A 27,441-nucleotide genomic window follows, 5' to 3' on the forward strand; every position below is an offset into this window, starting at 1 on the left:
CATCATCACCTTTCATCATTTCATTATTCATCAAGAAAAAAATACGTAAGACATGGCTGTATGGGCATAGTTCCCTTTGCCTTACCCTTCGGGGAAAAAAAAAATTGACATTTGACACTGGCTCGCTGACTGACACTTTCATAGAAGGAAAACGAAGGAAACGTGTAAAATTACCATCAAAGAAATCGTCCTTAAAATTACCCTCCAGCCAGGGTTTGGTCTGTGGTGTAAAACGAACGAGTTGAGTAATTTCGGCTTTACTATTTAATTTTTATTCAACACGGGGTAAGAGTGTAGTGCATAGTTAATTGATTAGTTTAACATTTGCAGACATGATGTACCGTATGAAGAACATCATCGCCTTCGATGATGAAATTACTTTACCGAAGTGCATGTACTATATAAAAAATCTAAACGAAATACTGAATGCAGATGATATCAATATAAGCAACCAGGTTATCAAATTTCTTAAGGTTTATTTCATTATAATTATAATATTATATCACATAGGACTACCATCTGATATGATCAAACAAATGTTCTTTAAGTTTTAACATGTTTGCTCAGTGATGGCAGTTCTAAATTTTACTAACTGAATATTAGATTTCTTTGTGTTACTAACCTTGGTGATGGATGACTGGATGTGCCTAGACAGAGTGATATACAAAATCACTATATAAATACTTTAGTAGAGAGGGTGTCTATGCTTGATAATTGCTTGCTTAATGAATAGTATAAATAAAGATTTTGATATTTTAAGCTCATCATTTTAGTATATTGAATTGAGTAAATAATAAAATTAATTACAATAACATTTTAGGGCCCAAATAAGAAGATGGCAGAACTGGAACAAAGACAAGACCAGCTCCTGAAGAAACTTGATGCTTTATATGATAGAATAAAAACAATCAGTTCATATTGTAGTGACAGTACTCCACAAGTCAGTAAAGCTAAGGAAGTGAAACAAGCTGTGAGTATATACATAGTATTCACATCATATTATGTTGTTTTGATAAAATAATATATGTAACTAACACCAATATTCTCCTCTGATGGAAGAGTATGCTTCCATATAAACAGCAGCGGTAGAGCATATTATCTTTTTTATTTAATTCTATATACATGTTTTGTGGTTCTCTATTAGTTTTTATAGTGGTATAAAATGTTTATCATTGTGTGGTAAAGTATTATAAAAGTAATAAGAAATGTTTGTTTCAGATATCAACACCTGATGAAATAGTAGTAGCACTCAATCCAGATAACTTACCTTGGTTTATCAATTTGTTTTTGAAAGAATCTTCGCTGACAGTTAATATTACATGGCACATCCATTCTTCTGTACCCAAGGAGAAGCTACCTAAAATTAATGCTTTTGCCAAGAAACTGAAGAACAGTAACCAAGGGGGAAAAGTTAATGTGAGGCTGATATTTAAAAGTGGTGAGTAATTTTAAAGGTAATTTATTTCCTATTATTTTTAAGTTTGTTTATAATTATATATTGTTTCAGGTTCAGCCGATGCAGAATTAAAACTATCATCGTTGTCTGTCCCCATTGTGGGCAATGTCAACATCCTGCGATACCTGGCTTATGTGTATCCAAATGTTCTGCCATACAATGGTGATGACTACTATGTTGATAGTCTCTTAGACCTATGTCATCAACTGGAAAAAGCACCTGAGAAAAAGAGAGAAGCTATTATAAAAAAGCTATTTTCCCAGCAAAAGGAATGGATTAACGAAAATGGATTTTCTATTGTGGATGTAGCTGCTTACAATGTAGTTAAACAATGGCAAAACAGCAGTAAATATGTTCCCAAAAACTGGTTTGAGAAGTGTGAAAAAAAGTTGTCATAATGCTTTATTATTAAATATATGGTAATTTACTCCCAAATTGTATTTAATTACTGCCTAAATTAACACACTGACATTACCTACATGCAAAGATTATTAAGTAAAGTGGATAATGGAAAAGGTTTATCACATAAAAAAGAAATTCAAGTCAATTAAAGGATGTATTAATTAAAATATTTGTCTAAATATAAGATTATAACAATTGTATTTCAATTTGAGTGACCTTCATGACAAAGTTTTAGACAAAAAGTCAATGGCACCTGATTAATAAAAAATTCTACTGATTTTCGAGTGTAAAAAATTCGTAGTAGAACCTTAGGTATACAAAAAAGTGAAATCCAAAATATAAACTGAACTTCATTATTATGGAAAGTGCATCTTATATTTACTTTATTGCTTTAATATTTATTCGGTGTTCCATACTATATTCTCTACAAGAATATCTATTACTACTTAATATAAAGGATAAGTAGGTATACTTTAATATCTATTAAGAGTTATTGAAAGTTACAATAAATCACAGTTTTTTGAAATAGTTGTGCCAAATTTAAGCTTGTTCAAATTAAATGCATGCCTTTTCTTATGTAACTAATACTACTATTTACATCAATAAACAGGAGTTATAATCTAAAACTATCAGTCAATTGCAAGTTATATTCATAAAATATAAAATGTTAAATTATGCAATAGCAAATTTAAGTCTTGTTCACTTATTGTAATAAATGACTAAAATAGCTAAAACAATACTGTTATGAAAATTATAACTGTTATTATGTACAAAACTGGTAAAACAATTTAAGTACTTACATTGATACTAATTTATTGTTTTGTCATTGGATCAAATTTAAATGAGTTTTATTTTTCTGTAATAGTATAAAAGTGCTATCCAGGAAGTAATGAATTCACGTTATTTCGTCTACGGTCAATTAACAACTACATGCTTATTATAAATATAGTACTTAATTCATATATCATAACAATGCTGTATGTAAGGTTTATAAATAACTTTCAATACATTATATGGCAATGAAGCTAAAGCCTTAGAACAACATAATTATATTATAATATTTATCAGAATTATCGTAAGTTCGGCTTGCTTTCCGGTTAAGGTACATTATAGTTTGTATTTTTTCCTGATACTAGTTATTATTTCGAAGATACAATACGTTCATCTAAATACATGATTACCTATATTTATTTGAAATTTTATTCATACATAACGAGATCTCATACTTCGCAACAACGGCAAATTATCTTAAATAACATTGGTCATAGGCACAGATTTACGAGTGTGAGACACTTATGATCTGTGCTGTAGAATAACAATTTCATTTCGAATTGATTAACTAGATTAATTACGATTTATCTAGAATCACTAATTTCAACTACCTATCGTAAAGCTTGATATGTATTTACATTAGAATATGTGCTGGTTATGTTTCCTACCGCGTAGGTTCATACCTCTGAGAACAATATCAGAGACTATAATTAGCACATATAATAGGAATGGGCAGTGTAAGTTACATGTGCACGGCTTGCGTGGGAGCTTGTCATACAAACGATGAGAACCCTGGGAGGGGCGCTCGCGAGCGCGCCATGTTGTTCATGACGATCTGCCCGCCGTTGAGGCTGACGACGGCGCTGCCCTCGGGCTCCGAGTCCGTGTAGCTGGAGTAATTACGCACGGGCCGCTGCCGCTTCCACGACTGCCGCAGCGTGTCATTCACGTTGGCGTAGTGATTCACAAACGAATGCGGCTCTGACCGCACACTCTCATTTTCACTCTCGGAATTCTGAAATTATATTCAAATAACTTGTTATAAACTATTTTCAACATGTGTTACATTAATATTTATAATTAAAAATACGTATTTATTTTACTTGTACTATTTAAACTTTACCAAGCATATAAATCATTGATCGAATGGTTTATGCTCTATATTATACAAATTTATGTTTATTTTAATGCTATTATGATTTAAAACAAGGTATGTAAAGGCTGAAGATTGTATTTATGAAAAGGAACCAACGTAGCACTATAGATAGTGATGGTTTGTATTTACAAAATAGATGTAATAATGTGAAGAGCCAAGTATATAGGAAGATTTAAGAAATTCGAACCTACTACACTTAGTGCTCAAGGGATGAAAGCGTGACGAAAACAATAAATTTTAGCGGTAGCGAGTTCCCATTCAATGATATTTACCGTCACGGAATCCGATCGGAGGTGATGAGGGAAAAAAATAAGGTCGGAATTTAGTAACATGGAGCTCGGGTAGAGTTAGACGACGCTGATTTTGATCGTGATCACCTGTGAGTCGGAGGAGCTCATCTCGGAGGGTTTCTCGGTGAGGGAGGAGTCGTCGGGGTTCTCGTCGTAGGCGCGCAGGCTCTCTTCGTCGCTGTGGTAGGCGACGGAGGCGGGCGAGGGCCGCGGCGGGGACTTGCCGAGTGCCGGCGCCGCCTTGCCGCGCCGCAGCGTGGCCGCGCCGCCGCCGCCGCCCAGGGCGCCTGCGCTAGCCACAGAGTTCTGCCGCGAGCGGTACAGGTCCATGGCCAGCGACCCGCGTTCGTCCGTCTCTCCCGCTAGCGACTCTTCGAGAGTCTTCTGTGCTTCTTCTGCAGAAACAAATATAGTGTTATTTATCCGAGTTTCGTATTTCATTTATCAGGAACACGTTCTTTACTTACTTTTATATTTATAACTCTTGCTCTTGACGCAGAGTATCGCGATGACCATTATGATGATGATGATAGAGGCGGCGGCCAGTGCCACCATGAACCAGGTGCGGCGGTAGAAGGGCTGGTACTGCAAAAATCCGTACTCTAGGTACAGCTTGGAAGGCGTGACGATCGTATTGTCGCTGTATGTCGGGTTGCTGATGCCGTACTTGTTGTACGCTATCACTCGGAGTGAGTACGTGGTGGAAGGCAACAGGCTCTGGTACGATATCGTGAACTCTTCGAGCATTCCGTTGCTGGTTCGCGTTACCGTCTCCCATCTTGAGTCATCTAAAATGACAAAATAAAGGTGAAGCACGTAACGAAATAGTAAATACATAATATCGATTGAAAATATACAAAATTTACTTTCTATTCAATGTTCGCAGTCTACGCGTAGCTACAACGCACTCCCTACTTCGACTACGTGCTAAGAATAAACTAATTAAACTATACTATTTTATTAATATAATAAAATTAATTTACAACTACAAAAACTTACAGGCTTGCCATGTTTCCTTGGCTGCATTGAAAAATGAAATATTAATGCAAAACAGTAGAAATAAAGTATCACTAGGGGCGACGCCAAATGAATTCGTTTGTACCTTTTTTCCGTGCTTCGATGTAGTACCCGAGCAGCGGCCCCTTGCCGGAGGGCGCGTTGGTCCAGCGCAGCTGCAGCGCGGCGGGCGCGGGCGTGAGCCGCAGGTCGCGCGGCGCGCTGGGCGAGCCGGCCTGCGGGCCCGTGCGCACGCGCGCCGCCGCCGCGCCGCCCGGCGCCAGCGTCACGCCGCGCACCGTGAACCGGTACTCCACCTCCTCCTCCAGCCCGCCCACGGCTAGGTGCCGCTCCGTCACCTTCTGCTTCACTTGCTTGCTGAAACCTGTTCAAATGTCTTCATGAACACCGTGTCGGAAACTCGAATACTTTATCGAAGAACTACAAAGATTTTTATGATCGCATTTAACACTTATATTAAAATTTGTAATTATATGAAAATAAATGTATAGCTATAAGGACATACAGTATATAAACATGACGACAGCGGGGCGAGGGACGGCGTAGTACGGGTACCCACCGCTCCGGTGCCCGCTGTCAGCCAATTTGAGATTATATAAGAACTAACGTTCATCTTGCTCTATGGTCTCGTAGGTGACGAGGTAGGACTGTATGAGGCCGTTGCGCCGGTGCGGCGCCTCCCACTCGACGACGAGGCTGTTCATGGTGATGTCAGTGAAGGTGATATTGCGCGGCGCAGACGGCAGGCCCTGGTGCGTGCGGACCAGGATCGGGCTCGACCGCGGCCCGTCGCCAGCCGGGTTGAATGCTAACATCTGGGGATTTAATATTTGCAGATCAATTGTGAGTTTAGCTCTACTTACAGGCTGGATTGAAAAGGTCATCCACTCTTTTTACATGAGCAGTGATTTGAATTGTCAAATCCTAGTTAGATCTTGGTCCAATCTATTGAGATTGGCCCGAACTAACGCCATAGGAAATTTACATTACTTATTGATTTAAGTACTGCCACTTGGTCTAAATGTAAACACACAGGGCGTATATAACTTAGAATAGGATATTGCCTTTCAACTGTTTTAAGACAGTAGTTAAACAAAAACTTTACAAAAAAGGTTATTATAAAGTTAGTGATTATTTAGAAGATATGAATGCATGGGATTAACTGTCTGAGAACTTATATTAGGCAGCTAAATTACTCAATTGTATACCAATATTTTATGTTTATTTTTATTTTTTTAAAGAACGTTTAGGGCCCTGTGCCGAGGTTTTTCTTGCAGCTTCTTTTCCCCGGCTATACAGGTTGTGAGAAGCTGCAGTAGTTTTAGGTGGGTGAGACGTTCGTTATAACTAAGTTCGTGTAACTATGTTACCTACTGAATAAAGATATTTTTGAATTTGATAACGTCTGAATTTTTAATTATTAGTTATTATTAGATAACTTTTATTAGAAAGTGACAAAACTTTATCCAACGACCACAGTCAAGAAAGTGGAAGTCCTTACCTGGATGCGGTACTGCGTGAACTTGTCCAGAAACACGAGCGAATGCGACGTAGCTGTGGCGGGGACGACCTCTATCTCTTCCTCGTTGCGGCGCCCCGGCTCAGGCTCTTCAGGGGACTCCGTCATCAGGTAGAATATCTGAAATACAACATTCAGTATTACAAAATGTATTCTGGAACATAATATTCCTTGAAGATACAGCAAGATCTTCTTCTATCGTGTGGGTTTGTGAGGTGAATTACCAACCTCATCAACTCTGATGTCAGGGTTATTATCGAGCCACCAAAGGCCCCTGACATGGCTCATGTAACGACTAATTACTTACATCAGTAAGTGATTTTTGTGATATGTCCCCACTGGGATTCGAACCCGGGACATCCGGATTGTGACAGCAAGATAAACTTCATTTAGTGCAAATTAATTCCTTATTAATAATATTAATAAGTTAAAAAAAAAACAAAGCAGTTCCTAATTTACTGCGTTCCAATGACTTGTTCTGAGTTTAAAAAAACATCTGCAAACACGTACAGATGTTTTTTAATTAATGTCAAAAATATGTTGCAGTCTTGCACAGTAATTCTCATATCCCCATTTAAACGCGGTAAGAACCCGTTATTATGTGTTTTAATTATGATAATAACCGCGTAAACATAAAACAATGTATAAAAGGACGGGGTTGTGCATGAGCGCTTAGAGCACTGGCATTGATATAAACTGTACCTTGTATCCGAGCAAATCTCCGTTTTGCTGCGCGAGTAGCGGCGGCTTCCACTTGAGCGTGACCTCGGTGGGCGACAGCGGCTCAGCGGCCACGTCCCGCGGCGGCGCCGTGGGCACGGCCTCGCCCACCCACACCACGGCCGGCGTGCCGCTCGGGCCCGCGCCCTGCGAGTTCACTGCGCACACGCCGATCTCGTAGTTGCGGTCCAGTGCTAAATCTGTTAGCACTACTTCTTCGCTCTGGAAGTAAATGCTCTGTTGTACTAGTGTGTTGTATGGGGTTAAGTTTATACGAGAGAAGGTAAGTGGTTTTTTTTTATTGGATTATTATTATGTGACGATTCCATATATACGTTTGTTTCCCGTGGCCTCTGCTTGCCTCAACAAGAAATAAGCGTGTAGGGTTTTATGTGTCTTTGTATTAGTTCATATCAATATATATATATATATTAGAATCAGGCTTTCATATTGAAAAGTTAGGTATAGGTATTCGTTTAGTTATTTACGCTGCGTTTGTGGTACGATAATAATATTTTATGTAGAATAAATTAATCTTATTGGTAGAAAGAGTTGTTTTATATATATACTTGAAATAAACATTGTGTTTTCTGTAATATGTAGATGAGATCTCCATACCTTTATGCCCGGCACTTCCTGCTTCATATTCTGCTGTAGCGGCGTGGGGAAGTCAGCGAGCGGCTGGTAGAAGACTCTGTAGCCTCCAGTGCGGGTGTCTCCACTCCAGTATTGGTCTCCAAGAGGAGTCCATTGAACGCGGACGCTGCTCGGCGTTATAGGTACCACGTGGAGTCCTTCCACGGCTTTACTTGGCGCTGTTAAAAAACATTATGCTTAAGATTTAGGATACCTATTCAATTATCTTGAAAAGAGTTCAATCAATACCAATGTAGCTAAGTTATCTCTGACTCTGCTCACGTCAATAGTGATTGAGATAATTAAGTTGTATTTTGTTTTTTCCTGTTTGTGCAATAAAGTATTTGTTATGTTGTCTGTCTGTTTTATGAAAACTGAATGCTTGTTTTTTGAGGGTAGTTGAACTAATCATGACGAACCTGCAGGCAAAGTGCGGACAGTCTCAGTGGCGTTGCTGTATCGACTCGGCCCGATGTCGTTGGTGGCTCGGATGCGGAACTGGTAAGCGGTATACGGCTTGAGGTTCTCCACGGTGTAAGATGTCGCGAACGGGTCCACGCGCTCCGGTATAGTCTGCCACGTACCGCCATCCTCCTTTTGCTGTACTGTGTAGTACCTGAAAGGAACAAATTAATTATTTTCGCTGCAAAAGAAAACGCACTAGACTGACTTAGGTATAATGTACTTTTTAATAGCTAACGTTTATAGTTGATTAATGTTTTAATGTATTCATGGACCACTGATGTACATTATTGAACAAAAAAGTAATGTTAGAAAATTTGATTATTTTACGTATGTGTTCTTAGTATATTGTAAGGTAAAGAAATGATTAACGTTTACCAGCAACTGGTAAACGTGGTAATCCCACGTGGCATACCTGAGCGGCGCGTAGCCGTCGTCGCCAGGCGTCCAGGAGAAGGTGATGTGGTGCGGCTGCAGCAGCGAGCGCTGCACGAGCGGGCGCGCGGGCGGCGCGGGCGCGGCGCGGTTGACGGTGCTCAGCACCAGCGCGCGCGCCGTGGCGCCCCAGCCCAGCCGCGTCTGCGCCGTCACCGAGAACAGGTAGTAGCGCTCCGACGCCAGCTCTGTGGCCCTGCGAGACATGTTTAGCGTTCACACTACGGTCCCTTTTCTTGGCTTCGGCTTGTGGGGTGTGGGTATTATTGAGCAACCTAAAGGACGAGGAGGAGGAAGGAAGGAGGTTCATGTAACGACTACATAGCTCTTCGTAATGACATCAGGTTGTTTTGAATGCATGCAATAATTGAGATTCATATTGGTGTTTCGAGTGAGTTCAGTAAGGGACTGCTGTGAGAACAAGCAGTAAAATTACCATTGTTTTTGGAACTCTTGGAACAGGCTCTTTAGTAAGTACCTAATTTCAATGAGTGATAAATATAAATACCTGAAAGTCCTATCAATAGGTTCGAATTCTCTAGAAAACATGTGTTGACTGGAACTGTTGAGGTGATATGTAACTTTGTATGCCAATATCTCGCCGTTGGGATCTTCCGGGACGTCCCATATTATCCGCGCTGTCGTGAACGTTACGTCCGGGAACGATACGTTGGACGGTGGGCCGGGTGCTGGGAAAGTACATTCATTTGTATCATTATTTCCGAAAATAATAAATAGTATTATTTTAAATAATTAAATTTTGTATAAATAACAAAAATATAAATTTATTTGAATATACATATATCAGCATAACATATATACACAACAGCCTATATACGTCCCACTGCTGGGCACAGGCCTCCCCTTAATCAACCGGAGGGGACAGACTACACGAAAAAATGCTTCCCACAAGAAGTTATATGTATTTATTTCTATGCAAGCTTATTGATTACCATAATTTGTAAATCCAAATAGATACTTACTGTCTTCAAACGTTCTAACCGAGATGGGAGGGTCGCTCAGCGTACCGTCTCCTAGTCTAGTGTAACCGAGAACTTGTATCTGATAGACCACGTATTTCCTCAACTCAGTCAGTGTGATGGTGTGCGTCTGGTTGGAAGGTATGGCTTGGCATTCCACCTTCTTGTGTTCGGGCCGCGGCGGCGGGGCTACGGCTGCGTAGCACACTTTGTACCCCTCGATTAGACCGTTCTGGTCTTGCACTGGAATGTCACCCCAAGAGACCACTACTGTTGTGGAGGATGTCGCGTTCGCCGATACCTTCGCTGGTCCGCGTGATGGTACTACAAGTCAAAATAAGTTGATAAAAAGAACTATTTACTAAATGATTTAGTTGTTGCAAATTATTTCCTACAGATAAACAATTATCATTTAATGTCTATTTAAAGGCGTTGGACTACAATTCCGTGCTATCTAATTACTAATAAACACTAATGTGGTACTAACCAACTTTTTTAAATAACTTACCAGCTTCTCTAGTCCGTTCGGTAGCAGTAGGACTCTCTGCAGAAGTGCCGACTTCGTTTATAGCCGTCATTCGTATCTCGTAGAGAGACCACTCTTCCAAATTGGATAGGACGTGCGAATTGGCAGTGTGGTCGTCGATAATGCTGAACTGGGTCTCGTTGGTGCCACTCCTCGCATACGTTATGTTGTACCCTTTGGGATTGCCGTACCATTCGCTCTGTTGTAGAGGCTGTAAGAAAAGTGATTGTAAATCCATGTTGTATGACAGACAAGTATACAAAATGGGTTCAATAATTTTACAGATATAATTAAGTAAAATCGAATGTTTCATAGATTACATTTTGAACTACTTCCCTACATTATTTTTCTTTTTTAACCGACTTCAAAAAGGAGGAGGTTCTCAATTCGTCTGTATGTATAATATTTTTTTTTATGTATGTTCACCGATATTACCGTCAATTATAGACTGATTTCAAATTGTTTTTCTAATCACAATGCACTTCTAATGGCTTGCCAGCTGTTCGAAGCGTGTTTTGAAAATAATCTTGTTTCAGAATGTTTCTCTACCGTGTTTATCTCGAAGTGATACCTCGCAAGTGTACGTAACACGCCTTGTTTAATTTTAAGGACGCGCTTCAAGCTTAATTGAACAGCCAGTGACATTTTAAGGGCTTCTGAAATATTAATACGACACCAAAGTACGACACCGTAATAATATAATCTAATCTTACTAACATTTGTAATATTAGCCGTAAAAAATATGTTACGAAAATACAGATATAAAGATCAAATGCTAGTTTTGCGGTATCACTCGTTTATGGTGTAGTAAATTTTTAATTTTAGCTTAACCAGTATTACTTTTAACCCTCAAGAAGACATCTTTTAAAACTTGTTTTGGTTTGTTGGTATTTGTTTTACTAACAAGTAGCTAAGTCTGGTCAGGTTTTAAGTTACTATGTTGGTAGAGTTAATTATTTATACTAGAATCGACCCGCCCCGTCTCTGAAATTCCGACTTTTCAGGAAAACCACGGGGTTCCCCTTAAAAGTCATCGACACGTTTCAAGAAATTTACACAAATAGATATTTGTGTAAATTTCGATTGAAATTGATAGATATCAATCAAATCACTACGTTCAAAAACTGGAATCGTTGATGTGGGTAAGTGGGCCGTGCGTTACGAGAGATAGATAGAAGTAGTTAGCGGACAACAGACCCTCGTACAAGGAGACTTCCTTTCATACAATGTAGAGAAAGACGGAATTAAAAAGGTTGCATTGAAGCAATACATAGCATTGATGCAAAAGCAATATTGCCATTTCACATTTGTTGCCTACTTTTTTAGATGGATTGTCGATGTGGCCTTTCCATCCCCCAGATATACTTACAATCCACCGCACACGCAAGTTGGTAGCACTGACAGCTCTGACGGTGACGTTCCTCGGCGGGTGCTGCGGCGGCGCTTGAATGGTCTGGAACTCTTTGCACGGCTCGGATGGCGTCGACGACCCTACCACGTTGGTGGCTACCAACCGCAGCCGGTACGTCGTGAAGGGAACCAGCCCAGTCACATGGATGGATTGAGCGTCCGGAGCGCTCACTTCGTAGATTGTCACCCATGATGAGTTCCGCGCGGTTTGAGCCTGAGTGGTGTATACAGGATGTTAGTGACATCGTAACAAATGCTGAGGCGGATGATTCAGACCATGATTCTGAGTGAGGTTTTAGATATCAAGTGAATTTTTCGACAGGAAAATTTTTGATTTTTTTAATTATTTGCTGTTCAAATTTTTTGCTACGCAAAATTCTACTTGGTATCAACTTAGAATCATGGCCTGAATCATCCCTCAAAGTTTTCGTTACGATGTCACTAACACCCTGTATATAATATTATTATATCTATTTTAGGGCTAACGACGAATGCCTGATTATGAAAGGGGAATTTATCATTACAGATTTCAAAGCTTGTGGATACATAAGAAATACAGTCGGCAATATTTAGTTTCTTCCAAGCATAAATAGCTTGCAACAAAGTACAAAAAGCTCATTGTAATATTTCTTCCGAAGTTGTCTGAAACTTTTGTCTTCATGAAGTTCTTATTACACATATTTCCTGAATCTTATAACTTTGCTTTACCTGTACAGTCCACAGCGATATGGAAGAGTTGCCATCGAAGCCTGGCGTGAACTGCAGTAGCACGGAGAAGGCGTCTATGTTGGACAATGCGAGGTTCCTAGGGGCGTCCGGGAGAACTGGTTCTACCCCCGACTGGATGGTAGCGGACCTCGCCGGGCCCTCGCCCACCGTCGTCATAGCGCAAAGCCAGAATATGTAGTGGGTACTTGCCTGTATTCAACAGTATTTACGTTTATATAACATTAAAAATCGCCTATACACAAAGGTCGCCTGAAAGAGATTGCTACTTAGCGATAAGGCTACCTATTGTTCTCTGTATTTCCCTTTGTTTCTGTATATGAGTTTTTTCCTGTATGTGAAATATTTGATTTTATGGTATACAAAGGTACTGATGTTATAAATGCGAAGGTCGTCTGTCTTGTCTGTCCGTTACCATTTCACGCCTAAAACCCCTTTGAAAGTACTCCAAGGAACTTCTCTTATAAGAAATCAGTATACGTATCACCACTAAAGAGTATCGGAGAGGTTCAGATCAGTTATTATTAGGATATCTTTTAACATCACCCCTAGTATAATCCCGTTTTTACAGGGTCCGCTTACCTAACCTGAAGATTTGACAGGTCCTGTTTTTACAGAAGCGACTGCCTGTCTGACCTTCCAACCCGCGAAGGGAAAACCAGCCCAATACAGATTAATTAGATCACATACCTCCGAAAATGGATTTCTCGGGAATGTGGGTTTCCTCACGATGTTTTCCTTCACTGCTGAGCACGTAATAATCATTTATGATCCAAACATGAATTCGAATGTATAAGCATTAGTAAAATTCAAATTGTGTAATCATTACTTTAGGCCTGCTGGATTCAACCTGCGACCTCAAAGTGAGAGGCTAGCGTTCTACCAATTGGGCTACCACGGCTCATGGGTTAGTACAGTGAAACTTGGTTAAGTGGGACCTGGATAAGTGAGAAACCTCCATAACTGGAACTCATGCTGAGGTCCCAACACTTTGGCACTGAATTACCTCTGTTAGTGGGACGAGGTAAGCCTCTATATCTGGGATTCGTTCTTTCGATTTATCATCATAGTTACCTCTATAACAGAGACAGCGAGTAAATTTTATATGCATAAACCTCTGTAACTGAGATAACATTGTTTGTTTACTCATTCTTATTCTACCCACAAATTCCACACGTAATTCCAAGTACGTAAGTACAAATTTTGAGCTTTAATTACCTTCATTTTTAGTTTCGCTTTACTATCATACAGATGTTTATTTGGAAAATACATAACACGTTATTTTATTTAATGATCGCACCTGTATAACTGAAATAACCTGTATTCTCACCTCTATTAATGGGACATAAACCCTCTGTAAATGAGACAGATATTTATTTATACCTGTATATCTGAGACACTGGGTAAGTGGAATACCTCTATAAGTGAAACGACATTGCAGGTCCCTTGATGTCTCACTTAACCAGGTTTCACTGTATATCTTTTAACATAACATCGTATTCAGTAGTTAGCAAGTAGAATCCCCAAGTTGCACTGTTGTATCCAATTTGGATGCATAATGCAGCTATCCAACAACTCATATAAATAACCGACAAAATCTTAATTATTAGTTATACCTAATATTATGGTGATATTTCATTCTTAACGAATACGAACGTGTTAAGGAGCTTAGCGCAAACAAGCTCACTTTGGGTATTATAGCTAAGTGACGAAAACTTAGTAGTGTGATAGAACAAATGTAAAAAGGTTCTTAAATATTTTTTTTTTATAGTCAACAAAAAAAAGTTTTTTTTGTAAAGATGCGTTTGAGCCAGTTTTTTTCTGTGGTTGAAAAGGTTGGGGCGTTTACCATGTAAGTGTACCTAATACGTGAGCTTTCATTGTCAGGTAAGACTTGCGGTCAAACGCGATACCTTTTAAAGAAAAAAAAAATATGTAAAAAATAGACAAACAAACCTGTAAATGTTCGACTTTGATGCTCGTAACGTTCGGCGGCAATACTTCTTCCTTTACTGAATCCTCGCTGTCTTTGATTTGATAAGTCAACTTGTAACTGATTAGCACTCCGTTAGACTTCTTAGGCGGAGACCAAGATACTCTAACCGCACGGTCAGATATGTCGTCAAACTGTAGGTTCGATATTTCGTCTGGAACTGTATGGGGGAAAATGCTATTATTGTAAGTGGTAGGCGTAGTGGCTGCAAATGAACGTGGCGTGTCGAACATCGAGCTCTGTAGCGTTTATTCAAAGATATATCTGTGAATTGTAGAGTCAATTGAATTTTAAATACAAATGTAAAAGCTTTTCCTGGTAGCGGGATACGTTATGCACCGGAAATATATATTTAAAAACTAGCTGCTCTGAAGGTTTGAGATTAACAGATGTTGCGGTTGCGTTAGTTGAAAACGTGTTCCAGAACTGCCGAAAGTGAAATTGTATCCTGAGTATTACTACCTGTTGAAGTTGTATTCAGTGAGAGATAATAGTCGTTTTATGAGCTTGGTTACTGCTTCGTAGCTCTGTAGACAAAGTAAGCTCGAGTATATAGTGTTAGAACTTACTATCTTCTTTAGTTCGGACCAGTACGAAGTCGCTGCGCGGACCGTCACCGGGTTCCGTGAAGCATAAAACGGATATGTTATACTCCGTGAACTTTTCCAGGCCACTAATAATAGACGATTGTTCAGTAAGTGGATCCAGCAGGTTGGGCGGCACACTAACTAATTTCTGCTCGACATTTTCGCCTTCATTTTCATCCCAACGCCACGCTTGAATTTTATAACCCTATAATGGAAATTGCGCGTTAAATTATGCATACGATACTAATAACTGGGTGATTTATGCAAATAACACTAATTACCTGATTGATTCCGTTTATTTTCTGCGGGTTCGGCGGCGTCCACCACACCGTGATGGAGGTGGAGTTGTGTGGTTCACATCGGACACTGTCGGGCGCTGCTTCAGGGACACCTTCCTTTGTTTTTATCGTATAACTATCCGAAAACACCCCTACGCCTTTATCGTTGTACGAAGCGATTTGGACGTTGTAATCCTTCCAGGTGATTAAATCTTGAATGAGATAGTTTCTTTGAGCTTCATTGGTGATGTTCTGATACGTCCACGGGCTATTGTCGTAGCCCTTCAGCCGATATCTGATGACGTATCCGAGAATATGGCCATTTCTGTGTTCCTCAAGAGGCGGTTGCCATTGGGTAATTATTTCGGAGGAGGAACGAGCCGAGGCCATAAACCCTACCGGAGGGCCCGACGGAGCTAGAAATATAGATTAGGAACAATTAGGAATTTGTATTAGGAACATTACATTATGAAAAGGCTAAGACATGCCACTGCAACGACATTAAAAAAAATTCTAGAACACAGATCATATTCTATATTTAGTGAAAGAGTAATTAACATTAACAATGCATGCACACATGGAAGTTAACGATGAAATCAAGACAGCCAAAGTAAAAAGAGACGCTGTAATAAATTAAAGAACATAATATTTAAACACATCACGATCACACGACAAAAGAAGAAGAATACCATCTAATTACCAAGTATTTTGCGTACCTTGGCAGCATATTAAATCACTGGCTGCTTGATCACAAAGAGAACACACTTTATTGATGTGAATTGTATGCTGATTATTGCAAAAAGCTTCTTTATAAATTGCAAATTTGCGAGAATTGATCACTACGTACAGTCAAATTTTGTACAGTGCAAAACCAATGATCATGTAGTGGTGCACATGGATTGTGAACGATTTTTTTTATTCATTAAATTACGTTATGAACTGCTTTGTGTACAGGTCTTACAGTGTTCAGTTGATATAAGATTCCATACTATCAATTGCAATGAATACCTTCTTGCGGCAAAGTAAGTACGTCTGTGGGATCCGAAGCCGGGCCTTCCCCGACTGTGTTCACCGCTGACACCCGGAACTGATAAGAAGTCGCTGCCTTCAAACTGGTTAGCAACACCCAGCGCTGGTTCGCCGATACATTCATTGGCTCCGTGACCCAGTTCAGAAGCGGGTCTGGTATTGGGCCTACAATGACAGCAATACTAGTTAGTATAAAGGCGATAATTAGAAAGAGAAATCTTTATAATGTTATACACAGACCAAATTCAGGCACAACTCTTCTTTGGACGATGAACTTCTGAATAGGCGAGTTTCCGTCAAAGCCGGGTGTCCAGGACACGTTAACAGCGCGCTGCGGGGTCGCATCCAACCTCTCTGCGCGCACATTGGTCGGTGCGAAGGGTAGTTCGATGACAGAGAGCACAGCGCTCCTTGTGTGATTCCCGCCGGGTGACGTCACTACACACGTGTACTCGCCCGCGTCACTCGCTCGCACAGCTTGCACTTGCAACGCCCCTTCAGCAGTCACCCATACTCGAGAACCAGCTGTCATAGGCCTACAAACACAAAACACAAATAACACACATACTTATTCTACTTGTTTATAAGCACGTGAGAAATCAAAGAAAAACAAACGTACTGTTTATTGTGGAACCAATCGATGTTGTATTTGACGTTCGGGTCATTGGAAACTTTACACTGTAACGTGGCCGTGTGACCCAGTAATACGCGCGTATCCACTGGTGGAGCAATAATTTGTGTTCTCACTGGAAAAGTAAACGAAGCATGTAGGTAATTGTCCTTAGTTTTGGAACCACGTGGGAATGTATGAGTGTGTTTAGACGTTAGTTCATAAACAGATTAAATATCATACCGAGTACAGTAAGGAACGCCTCCCCCGTAACGTTGCCCGCGTCGTTGGCGCGGACACAGGTATATTTCCCGCTATCCGCAGTAGTAGTGCCGGTGATTAAGAGGTCTCCTTCATCCAAAGCTTGCAACCTCGCCGACAAATTTATTATGAGGGAATCTGTAATATTGCGCCGGCTGAGTATGGAACGTCACGTCGTAAAAGTAATTAGAATTTATATTTCATGTACACCAAACATACGAGGACTTGTTGAACTAATTAGTACGTAGGTACTTATACATTTTAGATTAGCAAAGAATCGCTGTATTTGAGACTTATCTTGCTTTCAAACTTTATAAATCCTGTTTTGTGTGTCACAGACGTATCAGGGCTTAGAAAGGATAAATTAAAGTTACATTTTGTTTTTATCTGTAAACCTGCAAACGGCAATGATAATAAATTTTCGTTCCACCTAGAGCTGAGAGCAATTTATACACGTTCATAGACGTTTAGTGATACAACCACTTACTAAACGATCGGGAAGATCCATTATAGTTAAGTTTAATACAACGAATCTATTAGTGGAATTGAGTAAGATAACGAAACAATAAATCACAATTTAATGCAATTAACTCGAACGACTTCGTGGATTATATTCAGAGTATAAACCTGTAGGTAGGTGTTTTAAAACCATTATCAGATATCATGATCACTCAATAATGAATGCGTTAAGTTGTGGAGTGAGTAAGCCCGTAAATTGCGAGGGGAGTATAATGAATAGAGCTTACTGTACAAGGGTTGTGAGGTAATACTAACCGTTGAAGTACCAGGTGACGTTAGGGGTGGGGGCTCCGACGGCGCGGCAGGCGATGGTGGCGTCCTTGCCGTCTAGCACGGTCAGGTTGGCCGGCGGGGTCTGCATTACCGGCGGAGACGCTACAAGCCACGCTACCGTTAGTACACACGCTACTCTAGCCACACAAACTGCAACGGCTATAGCTACACCATTATAATAATCGCCACAACATGGCATCACATTCGTGGTTTTATATGACGCAGCTTTTTAATTCGAAGGTCGTCGCAAATCATATCCACAACCACACAATGAATTACGTCATTGAGCAATGCTGCCAATCTAAAGATTTTGACTTGGCTTTATAAATTGCGTGATTGTCGATAATACATAATTCACGACGGACTAAGTCACTTAACCAACTTATCATTTTTTCTCGACTGCAAACCAGACTAAATAGTTCTAATTTTGTCCTCTTAAAAAGGCGAATTAGTATCACACAAAAACTAGTGACCTACTTTATAGGTACTTGTATAACAAAAGCGACCAAACGGAGCATTCATCGAGGGTCAATATAATGTGAAAGGCTAATTGTGTCATTTAAACAATTTAATCTCGATCAACAGTCCTCACATCATAGTTCCCATTAGTCGCTTAATTAGAGTGTAATTAAAAATATATTAACATGCATGTTCTGTATGATATAAAATATATTGTAATTAATTTTATTTTTGAAACAATATCATTTCTGTAAAGAAAACAAACTTTTAAAAGTACTAGAGTACACAGCTCAACGTAATGTAATCTCTTTAATCGTGAGTCGGAGAAAAGCTTTAAGAAGGAACTTCGTAGAACCGGAAAGAGCGTTTTGGTTTTATTTATGTCACTCATTCCGGTTCCCAAGACTCGGCCGCAAGATGCCGCAAGTGACTAGACTTACACCAGCTTGGACCACACCGATGAATATTTGACGAGCTGGGTGCTAAATTCGAGTGTTTTATAGGGGAACTTATTTTATAGTACACCTGAATAATTTTGATCTTCCGTTGTAAATGATTAATTTCCTGTGACAATACAAATACAATACATTTTTAATCGACAAAAGGAAGAGACACATACTTTCCGCGACTATTGAGCAGTGTAATATTGCCTCTATCGTGTTAGTAGAATGTTAAGTTGATCATGCTAAAATGTTAATGTGCTACAAAAATGTACTAACGAAAATAGAAACTGTGTTTCTATAAATGCAAATAAGTAGAAACTACAAATAAAATAAACTTCCTTCATCGGTACTAAGTGAGCACCATAACCAAGGAAAACAATGGAAAAGCGATGTTTGCAATCACACGGTGCTGTAAAAACATAATAATCTGCTATTGAAAGAAAAACTGTGCAATTGACAACGATGTATTTTCCTTACTGCCTGTATCGAATTTGAAAGTTTTTGCTTTTTTATCTGCCGTCCGCATTCTCGTTAACTTCATGTGACTGCGTGGTATGCGCCTAGTGGGTTTGGCTGTACGACATAGTTACAAGCGTTTAGTCATATTAATCTACTTAGACTCTAAAATGGTTTCTTATAATGTGTATTAGCCAAATCCATGTATGAACAAGTAACGGGTAAAAGATTACTTACTTTTAATTCGTAACCATGTGTAAATAGACGACTCTCCTGCTTCGTTGGTTGCGATGCATTGGTATATGCCCATGTCTTCCATTTTTAGGTCTTTGATGAGCAGCGAGCGGTCCACCTCGACCCTGTACCGGCCGGCTCCGTCGTCGACGTCTATGCTATCAGGTTCACCGGCATCGGCGCCCACACTAGCTATCTTCCTCGCATCTTTATACCAGGTTATCCCAGGCAATGGTATGCCTTGGACATTGCACTCTAAAACTACACTGCTACCGAATTCTCCGAACGTTTCAGACTTCAAATTAGAGAGATATATTGGCTTTTCAAACACAGTAACAGAAGCCGACGCGGTCACCGTCGCGAACCCTCCAGTCTTCAATCTCGCTTGGCACGTGTATTGGCCCGTGTGAGTCAAATTAGCCGATATAAGGCTCAATGTTCTATTCCACTGATCTGTCAAATCGTAATTGATTCCAGCCAGCTCAATCATTATCCCATCTTTGAACCACAATGTTTCCAATTCGTGTAGTGGCCTCGCATTAGCCACACAATACAAGTTCGTATATTCTTGACCTTTTATTATTTTTGTGTCTTGCGGCTTTATTATGATTTCCGGTGGGATTTCTTTGTCGTCGTCGCCGTAAACGTTTAGTTTGATGTATGGACTGTTTTCAACTTTACCTAGTTGGCTGTTAATGGCTCTTACTCTGGAATATTAAAGTAATTTTTACGTGGTTTCCGAAACAAACTGAAAATGTAGGTAAAATTATTAAGACTATTCCTGTAGAATACGAACCTGTAAGCGCGGTCATCCTCACGCGACGCACATAGGATGACGAGGTGGTGTTTGTCTGTGACAGCGTATTTCTGATCGTAGCGAAGATGTCCGTTTTCATCCTGCCATGTAACGGTAGGTGCTGGTTCGGACTCGATGTGAGGGAACTCCAGGATTGCAGCCCTCCCCGACTCCACCGTCACTACCGTCTCCATGGTGTTCTCAAACAGACCCATGTCTATTAAAATAAAATGATAATGACTATTCCTTAATATCTCCCCACAAGATTAAAAACAGAATTATGATGGAGTCAGTTTAAAATATAGCGAAGAATTAATTATATAATAGACATATACACAACGTTTCATTGTTTTGATAGATCATAAAACTAAACTATTCTTGTTTGAATCAGTATCGCATCGCTTGATGGATTACGGTAACAAAACGAATTTGTAATGTAGAGTTAAGTACTTGGTTACAAGGTAACAGTAAAGCGAGGGACAAAGGAGGTGAATGTGTCGTTAAGAGAGAATGGACTCACAGGCTACTACAATGTTGTTCTTTTCACTGAAAATTGCACCGACGTCGTTCTTGGCTATACACTGGTACGCCCCTGCGTCTAGCCGCTGCGTGTTATGAATTTTGTAGAATAACTCTGAAGAGAAGTCACCGAGAGGTACTCCATTCTTCAACCATCTATACATGGGTTGAGGTATACCTATAAAAGTAAAAAATAAACTACAGCGAAACAACAAAAGAAAAGAGAATATTTTCTACATGAAAATATTATTACCTTTTGCAGAACATTGTAGTATCTTTGTCGTTCCTTCTCTGACTATGCTATTTGATGAAGATGGCTGCATACTAAATCTCGGTGGTTGCATTTGTACTGAAACAAAGAAACGGAGTTATTAAATATTTGCGTAATAAAAGTTTGAAGGGCTGAGTTTAAAGTTGGTTTATAGCGCGATTTGCTTTATTAATTTTCAGAGTAACGATTTGCATTGAAATCGTCTGAGTTATAAAAATATTCAAACATATGAAACGTATTTTATAATTTGAATTAAATATATTATTACATAACACTCACTATATGTTAATTAGATCGCAAGATGAACTAAGTACCCACGCCTCACCGAACTTTCTGTTAGACCAGGGGCCTGTTTAATAAAACTTACAATTGTAAATTACAACGACAATTTGATGTACATTACGTAGCTAATATGAAACTGCAAAATATTCGTGATGTTCGTGACACACTCCGCAATGTACATCAAATTGTCATTGTCATTTACAATTGTAAGTTTTATTAAACAGGCCCCAGCGTGATAGGTGGTGAGTCGTATCGCCGCCTATGATGGTCGAGCCAACTGTGTTAGAGAAAACTGCAGATAAATTAATAATTAATTGGTGCAAGTGCAGTACCGGGGTTCGAACCGGCGCTCCCCGTTTGAGAAGCAACTTGGTGAACCACAGGACCAATGACTATCTTATTATTATCGTGTCGATGGCAAACTAAATTGTATCGGCCCAAATCTTGGCAACAAGTATGGCGCTATCTGCAGCATAATATATAAATATAAATGACTATCTAAATATATTATTGCCTTTGTAAATCCTTTACGCATGGAAACACTCGTACCGACATATAGAAATTAAACACCGCAAACGGCGCGTATGCGGCCCAACTTTACTCGTTAAAACTGAAAATATTTCAATTGAAAATTCATTTCGATACGTTTTTGCGAATCATATACTTTTGCGAAACACTTAACTTTGCATTCCCATTATAACGTCGATAAATTTTCTATTATAAAAAAAAAATATAATATATATATAAAGAAATTACAGTATAGTTCATTCGCGTCCTAAAGTTAAGGGAGTTTCCATCGCGTTTTCCCATTGCCTGAGAGCTGAGATGACAATACTGATAAGTTTTAAAAATATAATTGACGTAATATGTTGATACTGAGTCATTAAAACCAATTTATTCATTGGCTAATTTTCTTTTTAGTATGGAATTACGTGGTTACCAGACACTTGCATATTTTAGGAGGAAGTAGTGTACACTCACGCCACGTCGTCAGCAAAAATTTACGTTACCTTTTATCTGAAATAAGGTAGCCATCAGGCAATGAATATTATATATATACATTTATCCTAATACACTCAACTCTTACGGCAGGTTTGCGTGATTTGACCGCTTAATACAGATTAACCTATTCATTTTATGAGTTGGTATAATTTCGCTAATACCTACTGATGAAATTATATGAAACCTTACATTGATTAAAAAGGTATGTATTCCAAGCTGCGTAAGAAACAATTCATACAATTTAAGCAGTAAATTGATACTTTATGAATAGTATAATAAGGACTACCTACTACTACTACTTAGCAATAAGGCCGCCTATTGTACTCATTCTATTTCTCTTTTGTTTTTTCCTAAAAGTATTTATGTTATGTTGTTATGTCTAGTAGTAGTCCTACAGTACAAACACGCCACGATTCTAAAGTATTACACACGCCATTTGTTACTATAAGATGAATGCGCTAGTAAATCACCCAATTCGGTCAAGCCAGATGCACATTTATCATGGGCTGTCTGTATTCAAAATGATTCTGAGATGAGTCAAGGGACCGTTAAGAGAAGGTATAAAAACGCGATCAATTAGGAGCCACGTCATTCGACGGAGAGCAGCGACATTAGGGAGCAGCGCCACTCGTTGACCGAATTTATCTCCAGATCGGAATGGCCTGCCGGCACCGAACTCGTTGCGATACAAATCACTGATTACTTATAAAAATATTTGCTTTCAAATTTTACGCAACGTTCTAACATTCATTAACAAAGCGAAAAATTTCACGTCTGTTTGAACATACTTATATTTTATGGATCATCGAATGCATATGAAACTGTGCTGATTGGCTTTATGGATCTCATTAAAGCTAAATAGAAGCCAGGCGAGCTGACCAACGGAACCAATTAAGCTTATGGAATGCAGACGCTGCTCGCAAAAACGATTGGAAGATCGCATCGCCCTTTACAACAGCAGCGATCACTCAAGCGTTCGCTTATCTATATCTATAGCACAGTCGAGCTAGAACTACTCTTGCATTCACTTATAACCATGTTCCAGGCAATCTATTGACATCTTAAGTGGACTGTAGAATATATATTTCTCTTACACGACAATCATTAACTGTTCTATTGGAATCTCTAGATACAAAAATATCCACAAGAAAGATAGGAACTCTATTACGAGTATTGATGATACTTTTTCTTTTAGAGACATTTAAGTAATGCAGGTATCACCTGTGTACGCACGTGATTGTAACATATTAAGGGTATTATTTTAAGATTTGGAGGATTTGACCCTTTTCCATTGAAATTGGCGCTTTAGGATCGTTAAACTAAGCCACACAATATATCAACAGTAATCTTGGGACGATGAACGTAAAGAATTTTTAGGAAAATTGTTAAGTTATACGACGTGAAATACAACTTTGTAATATTAATTATAACCACTTAATCGTAGCTGTAATAGGGTAGGAATTTTAGTAGCTATAAAAGTGGTATTTTCATGAAAACTCAATGGATCTATGAAATTCAACACATGTGAACTTTGTTGGGCGCATCATAAATGTTATAGTCGAAAGTTGCGGATTATTTAACGACCAAGTCATGAGCGATGTTAAATCAGCGCCCCTATACGCCTTTTTCTGATATAAAACTTCTCGAATCGTTAATATTACCTTTAACCTTTGCGACTTTTTTGTAGACACAACTTTCGAATGTTGCGTTAAGAAAATTATACTGTCATCTCGGGACAAAAAAGCAAGTAGCTAGCGTTCCATTAGTGGTTATTCTTGTAAATGGCGTGTCCCATCTGTCGGAAGGTCGCTTCAGAGCTGTGCTCAACATAATTATCTCTGTTTCGCTTCATAGTTTCATACCTGTCGTCTAGTAACTCGATACTATAGAGGTGTAAATTGGATAGACGGAATACCACTGCAGGTAATATTTTTGTTTTATAGATACCTAGAATATTAAAGATCGCGAAGAGTGGAAATCTGGGGGGTTAAAAAGGCCACATCGAAGCAATTCATCTAAGAAAGCAATATTGCTATTTGACATTTGTTTGCATTGCGCACTTACTTTTATATGCGCAAATGTCAAATTGCAATATTGCTTTCTAAGATGAATTGCTTCAATGTGGCCATTTTAACCCCCCTGTTCATCGAGCCCTACATCTGAGCAGAAGATAACAGGATTAACTGAAGATAAACAAGACAAAGACTAACTAGTTTAATATAAACAAGCACACGTCACATATTTTGTCTTATTTTAACGTAAATACCAAAGGTGGCTTAGATGGTTTATCTTATAAAAACTTACGGAATACATAAGTTTATGTATTGTGTGAACAAGTAGGCTATATTCTTTAATGCACGATTTTCGGATCACTGGTTTTCGAGCTCGGAAACGACTAGAATATAAAAAGGGTGTTGAGTTAAAACATTCGTGTAGTTATTAATAATTCTACACCACTTTTTATTGAGCAAAAAATTGTACAATACGTACTACATCACACACAGAACGATTTTTAAATCGGGCAAAAAAACTAAAACTATAGTGTGGTATGAAAGAATACTGAAAATTGGTATAACATCAAAGAAAAAAGTTGAAGTCCACGGAAATTGTACTTATATACAAATGCAGAAGTAATTAATAGACTGTTTGTAATGGGAGTAAAAAGTCGATTCCGGGAAGCGTGGACTAATTTGTTTATTTTTTACGTGCTATTGATTGACTGCAGCAAAGCTGGCCCAGTTACTATGGTTAACACGTGTTGAGTTCATAACTGTCGGTTGGTAAGATAACAAACGTTTTGAGTTTCACCGGAGCATAAAACTGATTCCGAGTTTACATTGTCGGGATGCTGTAGATTTCCAACTACTGTTATAAGGATACAGAGTTCTATTTCAGGAAAACCTCATAAATATGTTCCACAGGTTGGACGATAGTTTACGGTTTGACCTGTATTGTTAGGTACAGACTTTTACCTTTAGCCTTTGTCCGGCGTGTTCGTGGCAGCGCAAGGGCAACATGTAGGTATTATGTGCCCTATAAATTTATTGTATGGACCCTATTCACAATTAAATAAAATTGCAAGCTAGGCTTTCGATCAAAGTTCGGTTTTTCGGCCGGTTCATAATATGTTGATACACACAACAAAAACTAAATGAGAACTAGTTTGAAGTAATTCCAAGCAGGTATATGTTTCCTTCTTGTGGATCTTACTGTTTATTAAAAAAGTAAACAGCAAAAAGTTTACATGCATAAATCCAAGCGAGAGCATATAAAAAAGGCTACAGGTTTAACAATAACCGTTTGTTGCACGGCGGAAAGTAGTCCAAGGATGATTTTTGATCATAGCTCATGGGCAAAGATAGACAATGCCTGTACGCCGCCGTACGCAGTACATCAGTCGTGAAATGATATCACGATACTCTATATACTCTCATATCGCCAAGATTGATAATGACGTGATAAGATAAAAATTTAAAGTGTTGAAGTTTACAAGCAATTATGGGCTTGGTCCATAACCTATTTACGCCGTTACAATAAGTACATAATATAACGACGGCAGTTCGGTGTCTGGACGAACACTTGCAATTTATTATAGCATCTCAAAGTTCCCTGTAAGCAATCCATGCTATTGAACCATTAAGGTATTTCCAATCCAGTTGCTCCAAACTTTATCGTGAGGTACAATGAATTTCCTTCTTAGGTTCTCATTAGCTTGGATATATAGCTTTCATCTCGACAGCAGATACTCAACACAGAATTCATTTCTGTAATGGCCTCAGATGGTGTATCCTGTAGTTTGTCACACTCAGTTTTAATTAATTGTAGCAGTCTCTAAATCTAGTTCTACTTAGAACTCCCAATTTTATACGACTGTGTGGGAAAACAACAAGACCGTTTCTTCTATTACGTAACCGTTTATAATTCGTCTTCGTTTAACAAAAAAGAAGTCTTGTACCACATTGCGCGTTTGTTGCGAAATGAACTTAATTCGGATACTCTCGATTCACTTGACCTATCAAAATAAGGTCGTCTAAGGCATAAAACCTTTGCAGCCGCTTAAAATCTTACAATTATTAAAGGAAAATACTCTCATTCAATGATGGCAGTTTCACTGGAGTTTTTGTAAAGAGAAATAGCCGTTTAACCAACTTCGTTCCCGAGCGGGAACGCAGATGTTTGCTGATAAATGGTTTAAAACATGAGGTTCATTTGAATTAAACGTACTTAGTCGAGGGTAATGCGCTGATGCTGTAAAATAAATACGGACTGAAAATAAGGAAAAACCGACAGCAGTAAATTGGAGCAATCTGTTGAACTGAGCATCGTGCACTATTGCACTTTGGCAGAGTAATGTAAAGCAAGGAAAAAGCTTGGGAATGTATCAGAGTGTATAAGACATCAATATCGAAGTAAGAAGCGTTTCCGTTACGTGACTCACACCTATGGCACGTTCACAAGGCGCTAGCGACCACTAACATACTAAAGAGCGCGGTTCAGAAGGCCATTTTATTTCTTAGAAGCCTCCAAGTGAGAGCGGCACTGGAATTATGATGAGAATTTTGAAGTTTTGATTTGTCGTTGTGTGTTGCACAAAAGCCACGTGTTTAACTTATAAAAGCTATTAATGTAAGCTTTGAAAGGATAGTTATTGCTACACCGGGAAGTTTTAAAATTTAGTTTACTGATTGAGACTGCGGAAAATCTAAAATGCGTACTTAGTAATATACGAGCCATTTTGTGGAACTATTCTCGTCTGGTACTCCGCTTCCGCCTATATTGTCGCCTACTTATTCTCGGTTCAACATTAGCGCTGCAAGCTAATCTCGTAAACGTATTTAGAGCTTAAATTATTTACCCTAATATAAGTAAGGAACGTAGTACAAAGCAACAAAGCAAGATATTAGAAATTCTGCGTTTCACATA

At 39.0% G+C, this 27,441-nt stretch overlaps 2 protein-coding genes across 6 annotated transcripts in view; one reads left to right on the forward strand and one right to left on the reverse strand.

Moving 5' to 3' along the window:
• The first annotated feature begins 93 nt into the window (after positions 1-93).
• Positions 94-1,891, forward strand: LOC126367704 (uncharacterized). 4 transcript variants are annotated; one of them, XM_050011368.1, is made up of 5 exons: positions 94-240; positions 331-473; positions 821-970; positions 1,219-1,438; positions 1,508-1,891. In XM_050011368.1, exons 2-5 carry the CDS (start codon positions 333-335, stop codon positions 1,852-1,854), a joined length of 858 nt encoding a protein of 285 aa, XP_049867325.1. In that variant the 5' UTR covers positions 94-240; positions 331-332; the 3' UTR covers positions 1,855-1,891. The 4 variants fall into 4 exon arrangements, with proteins under 4 accessions (XP_049867325.1, XP_049867326.1, XP_049867328.1 ...); XM_050011369.1 differs by having other exon boundaries at positions 108-240; positions 317-473; XM_050011371.1 differs by lacking the exon at positions 331-473 and having other exon boundaries at positions 112-240.
• Positions 1,892-1,999: 108 nt separating this feature from the next.
• LOC126367703 (protein sidekick) overlaps positions 2,000-27,441 on the reverse strand; it is a 33,749-nt gene continuing 8,307 nt past the window's right edge. The window contains exons 2-29 of one of the 2 annotated variants that reach the window (XM_050011366.1): positions 21,217-21,312; positions 20,965-21,141; positions 20,445-20,661; positions 19,652-20,355; positions 18,039-18,158; positions 17,247-17,402; positions 17,013-17,139; positions 16,634-16,929; positions 16,373-16,558; positions 15,368-15,780; positions 15,069-15,291; positions 14,463-14,659; positions 12,489-12,698; positions 11,740-11,994; positions 10,353-10,581; positions 9,848-10,168; positions 9,373-9,553; positions 8,845-9,060; positions 8,387-8,583; positions 7,950-8,146; positions 7,314-7,553; positions 6,594-6,731; positions 5,700-5,907; positions 5,178-5,456; positions 5,075-5,095; positions 4,543-4,863; positions 4,163-4,470; positions 2,000-3,644 (exon numbers count right to left, since the gene is read on the reverse strand). In XM_050011366.1, the coding sequence (XP_049867323.1) occupies positions 3,402-3,644; positions 4,163-4,470; positions 4,543-4,863; positions 5,075-5,095; positions 5,178-5,456; positions 5,700-5,907; positions 6,594-6,731; positions 7,314-7,553; positions 7,950-8,146; positions 8,387-8,583; positions 8,845-9,060; positions 9,373-9,553; positions 9,848-10,168; positions 10,353-10,581; positions 11,740-11,994; positions 12,489-12,698; positions 14,463-14,659; positions 15,069-15,291; positions 15,368-15,780; positions 16,373-16,558; positions 16,634-16,929; positions 17,013-17,139; positions 17,247-17,402; positions 18,039-18,158; positions 19,652-20,355; positions 20,445-20,661; positions 20,965-21,141; positions 21,217-21,312 (6,476 nt within the window). In that variant the 3' untranslated portion in view covers positions 2,000-3,401. The remainder of the gene's footprint in view (positions 3,645-4,162; positions 4,471-4,542; positions 4,864-5,074; positions 5,096-5,177; positions 5,457-5,699; positions 5,908-6,593; positions 6,732-7,313; positions 7,554-7,949; positions 8,147-8,386; positions 8,584-8,844; positions 9,061-9,372; positions 9,554-9,847; positions 10,169-10,352; positions 10,582-11,739; positions 11,995-12,488; positions 12,699-14,462; positions 14,660-15,068; positions 15,292-15,367; positions 15,781-16,372; positions 16,559-16,633; positions 16,930-17,012; positions 17,140-17,246; positions 17,403-18,038; positions 18,159-19,651; positions 20,356-20,444; positions 20,662-20,964; positions 21,142-21,216; positions 21,313-27,441) is intronic. The other variant, XM_050011367.1, reaches the window with a different exon arrangement.

This window comes from Pectinophora gossypiella, chromosome 6 (assembly GCF_024362695.1).
Source record: "Pectinophora gossypiella chromosome 6, ilPecGoss1.1, whole genome shotgun sequence".
NCBI lineage: Eukaryota > Metazoa > Arthropoda > Insecta > Lepidoptera > Gelechiidae > Pectinophora > Pectinophora gossypiella.

Coding starts and splice junctions, on each gene's coding strand:
- LOC126367704 (XM_050011368.1), top strand. CDS start 333: ATGATGTACCGTATGAAGAACATCATCGCCTTCGATGATGAAATTACT. Junction 474..820: donor AGGTTATCAAATTTCTTAAG/GTTTATTTCATT, acceptor ATAACATTTTAG/GGCCCAAATAAGAAGATGGC. Junction 1,439..1,507: donor GAGGCTGATATTTAAAAGTG/GTGAGTAATTTT, acceptor ATATTGTTTCAG/GTTCAGCCGATGCAGAATTA.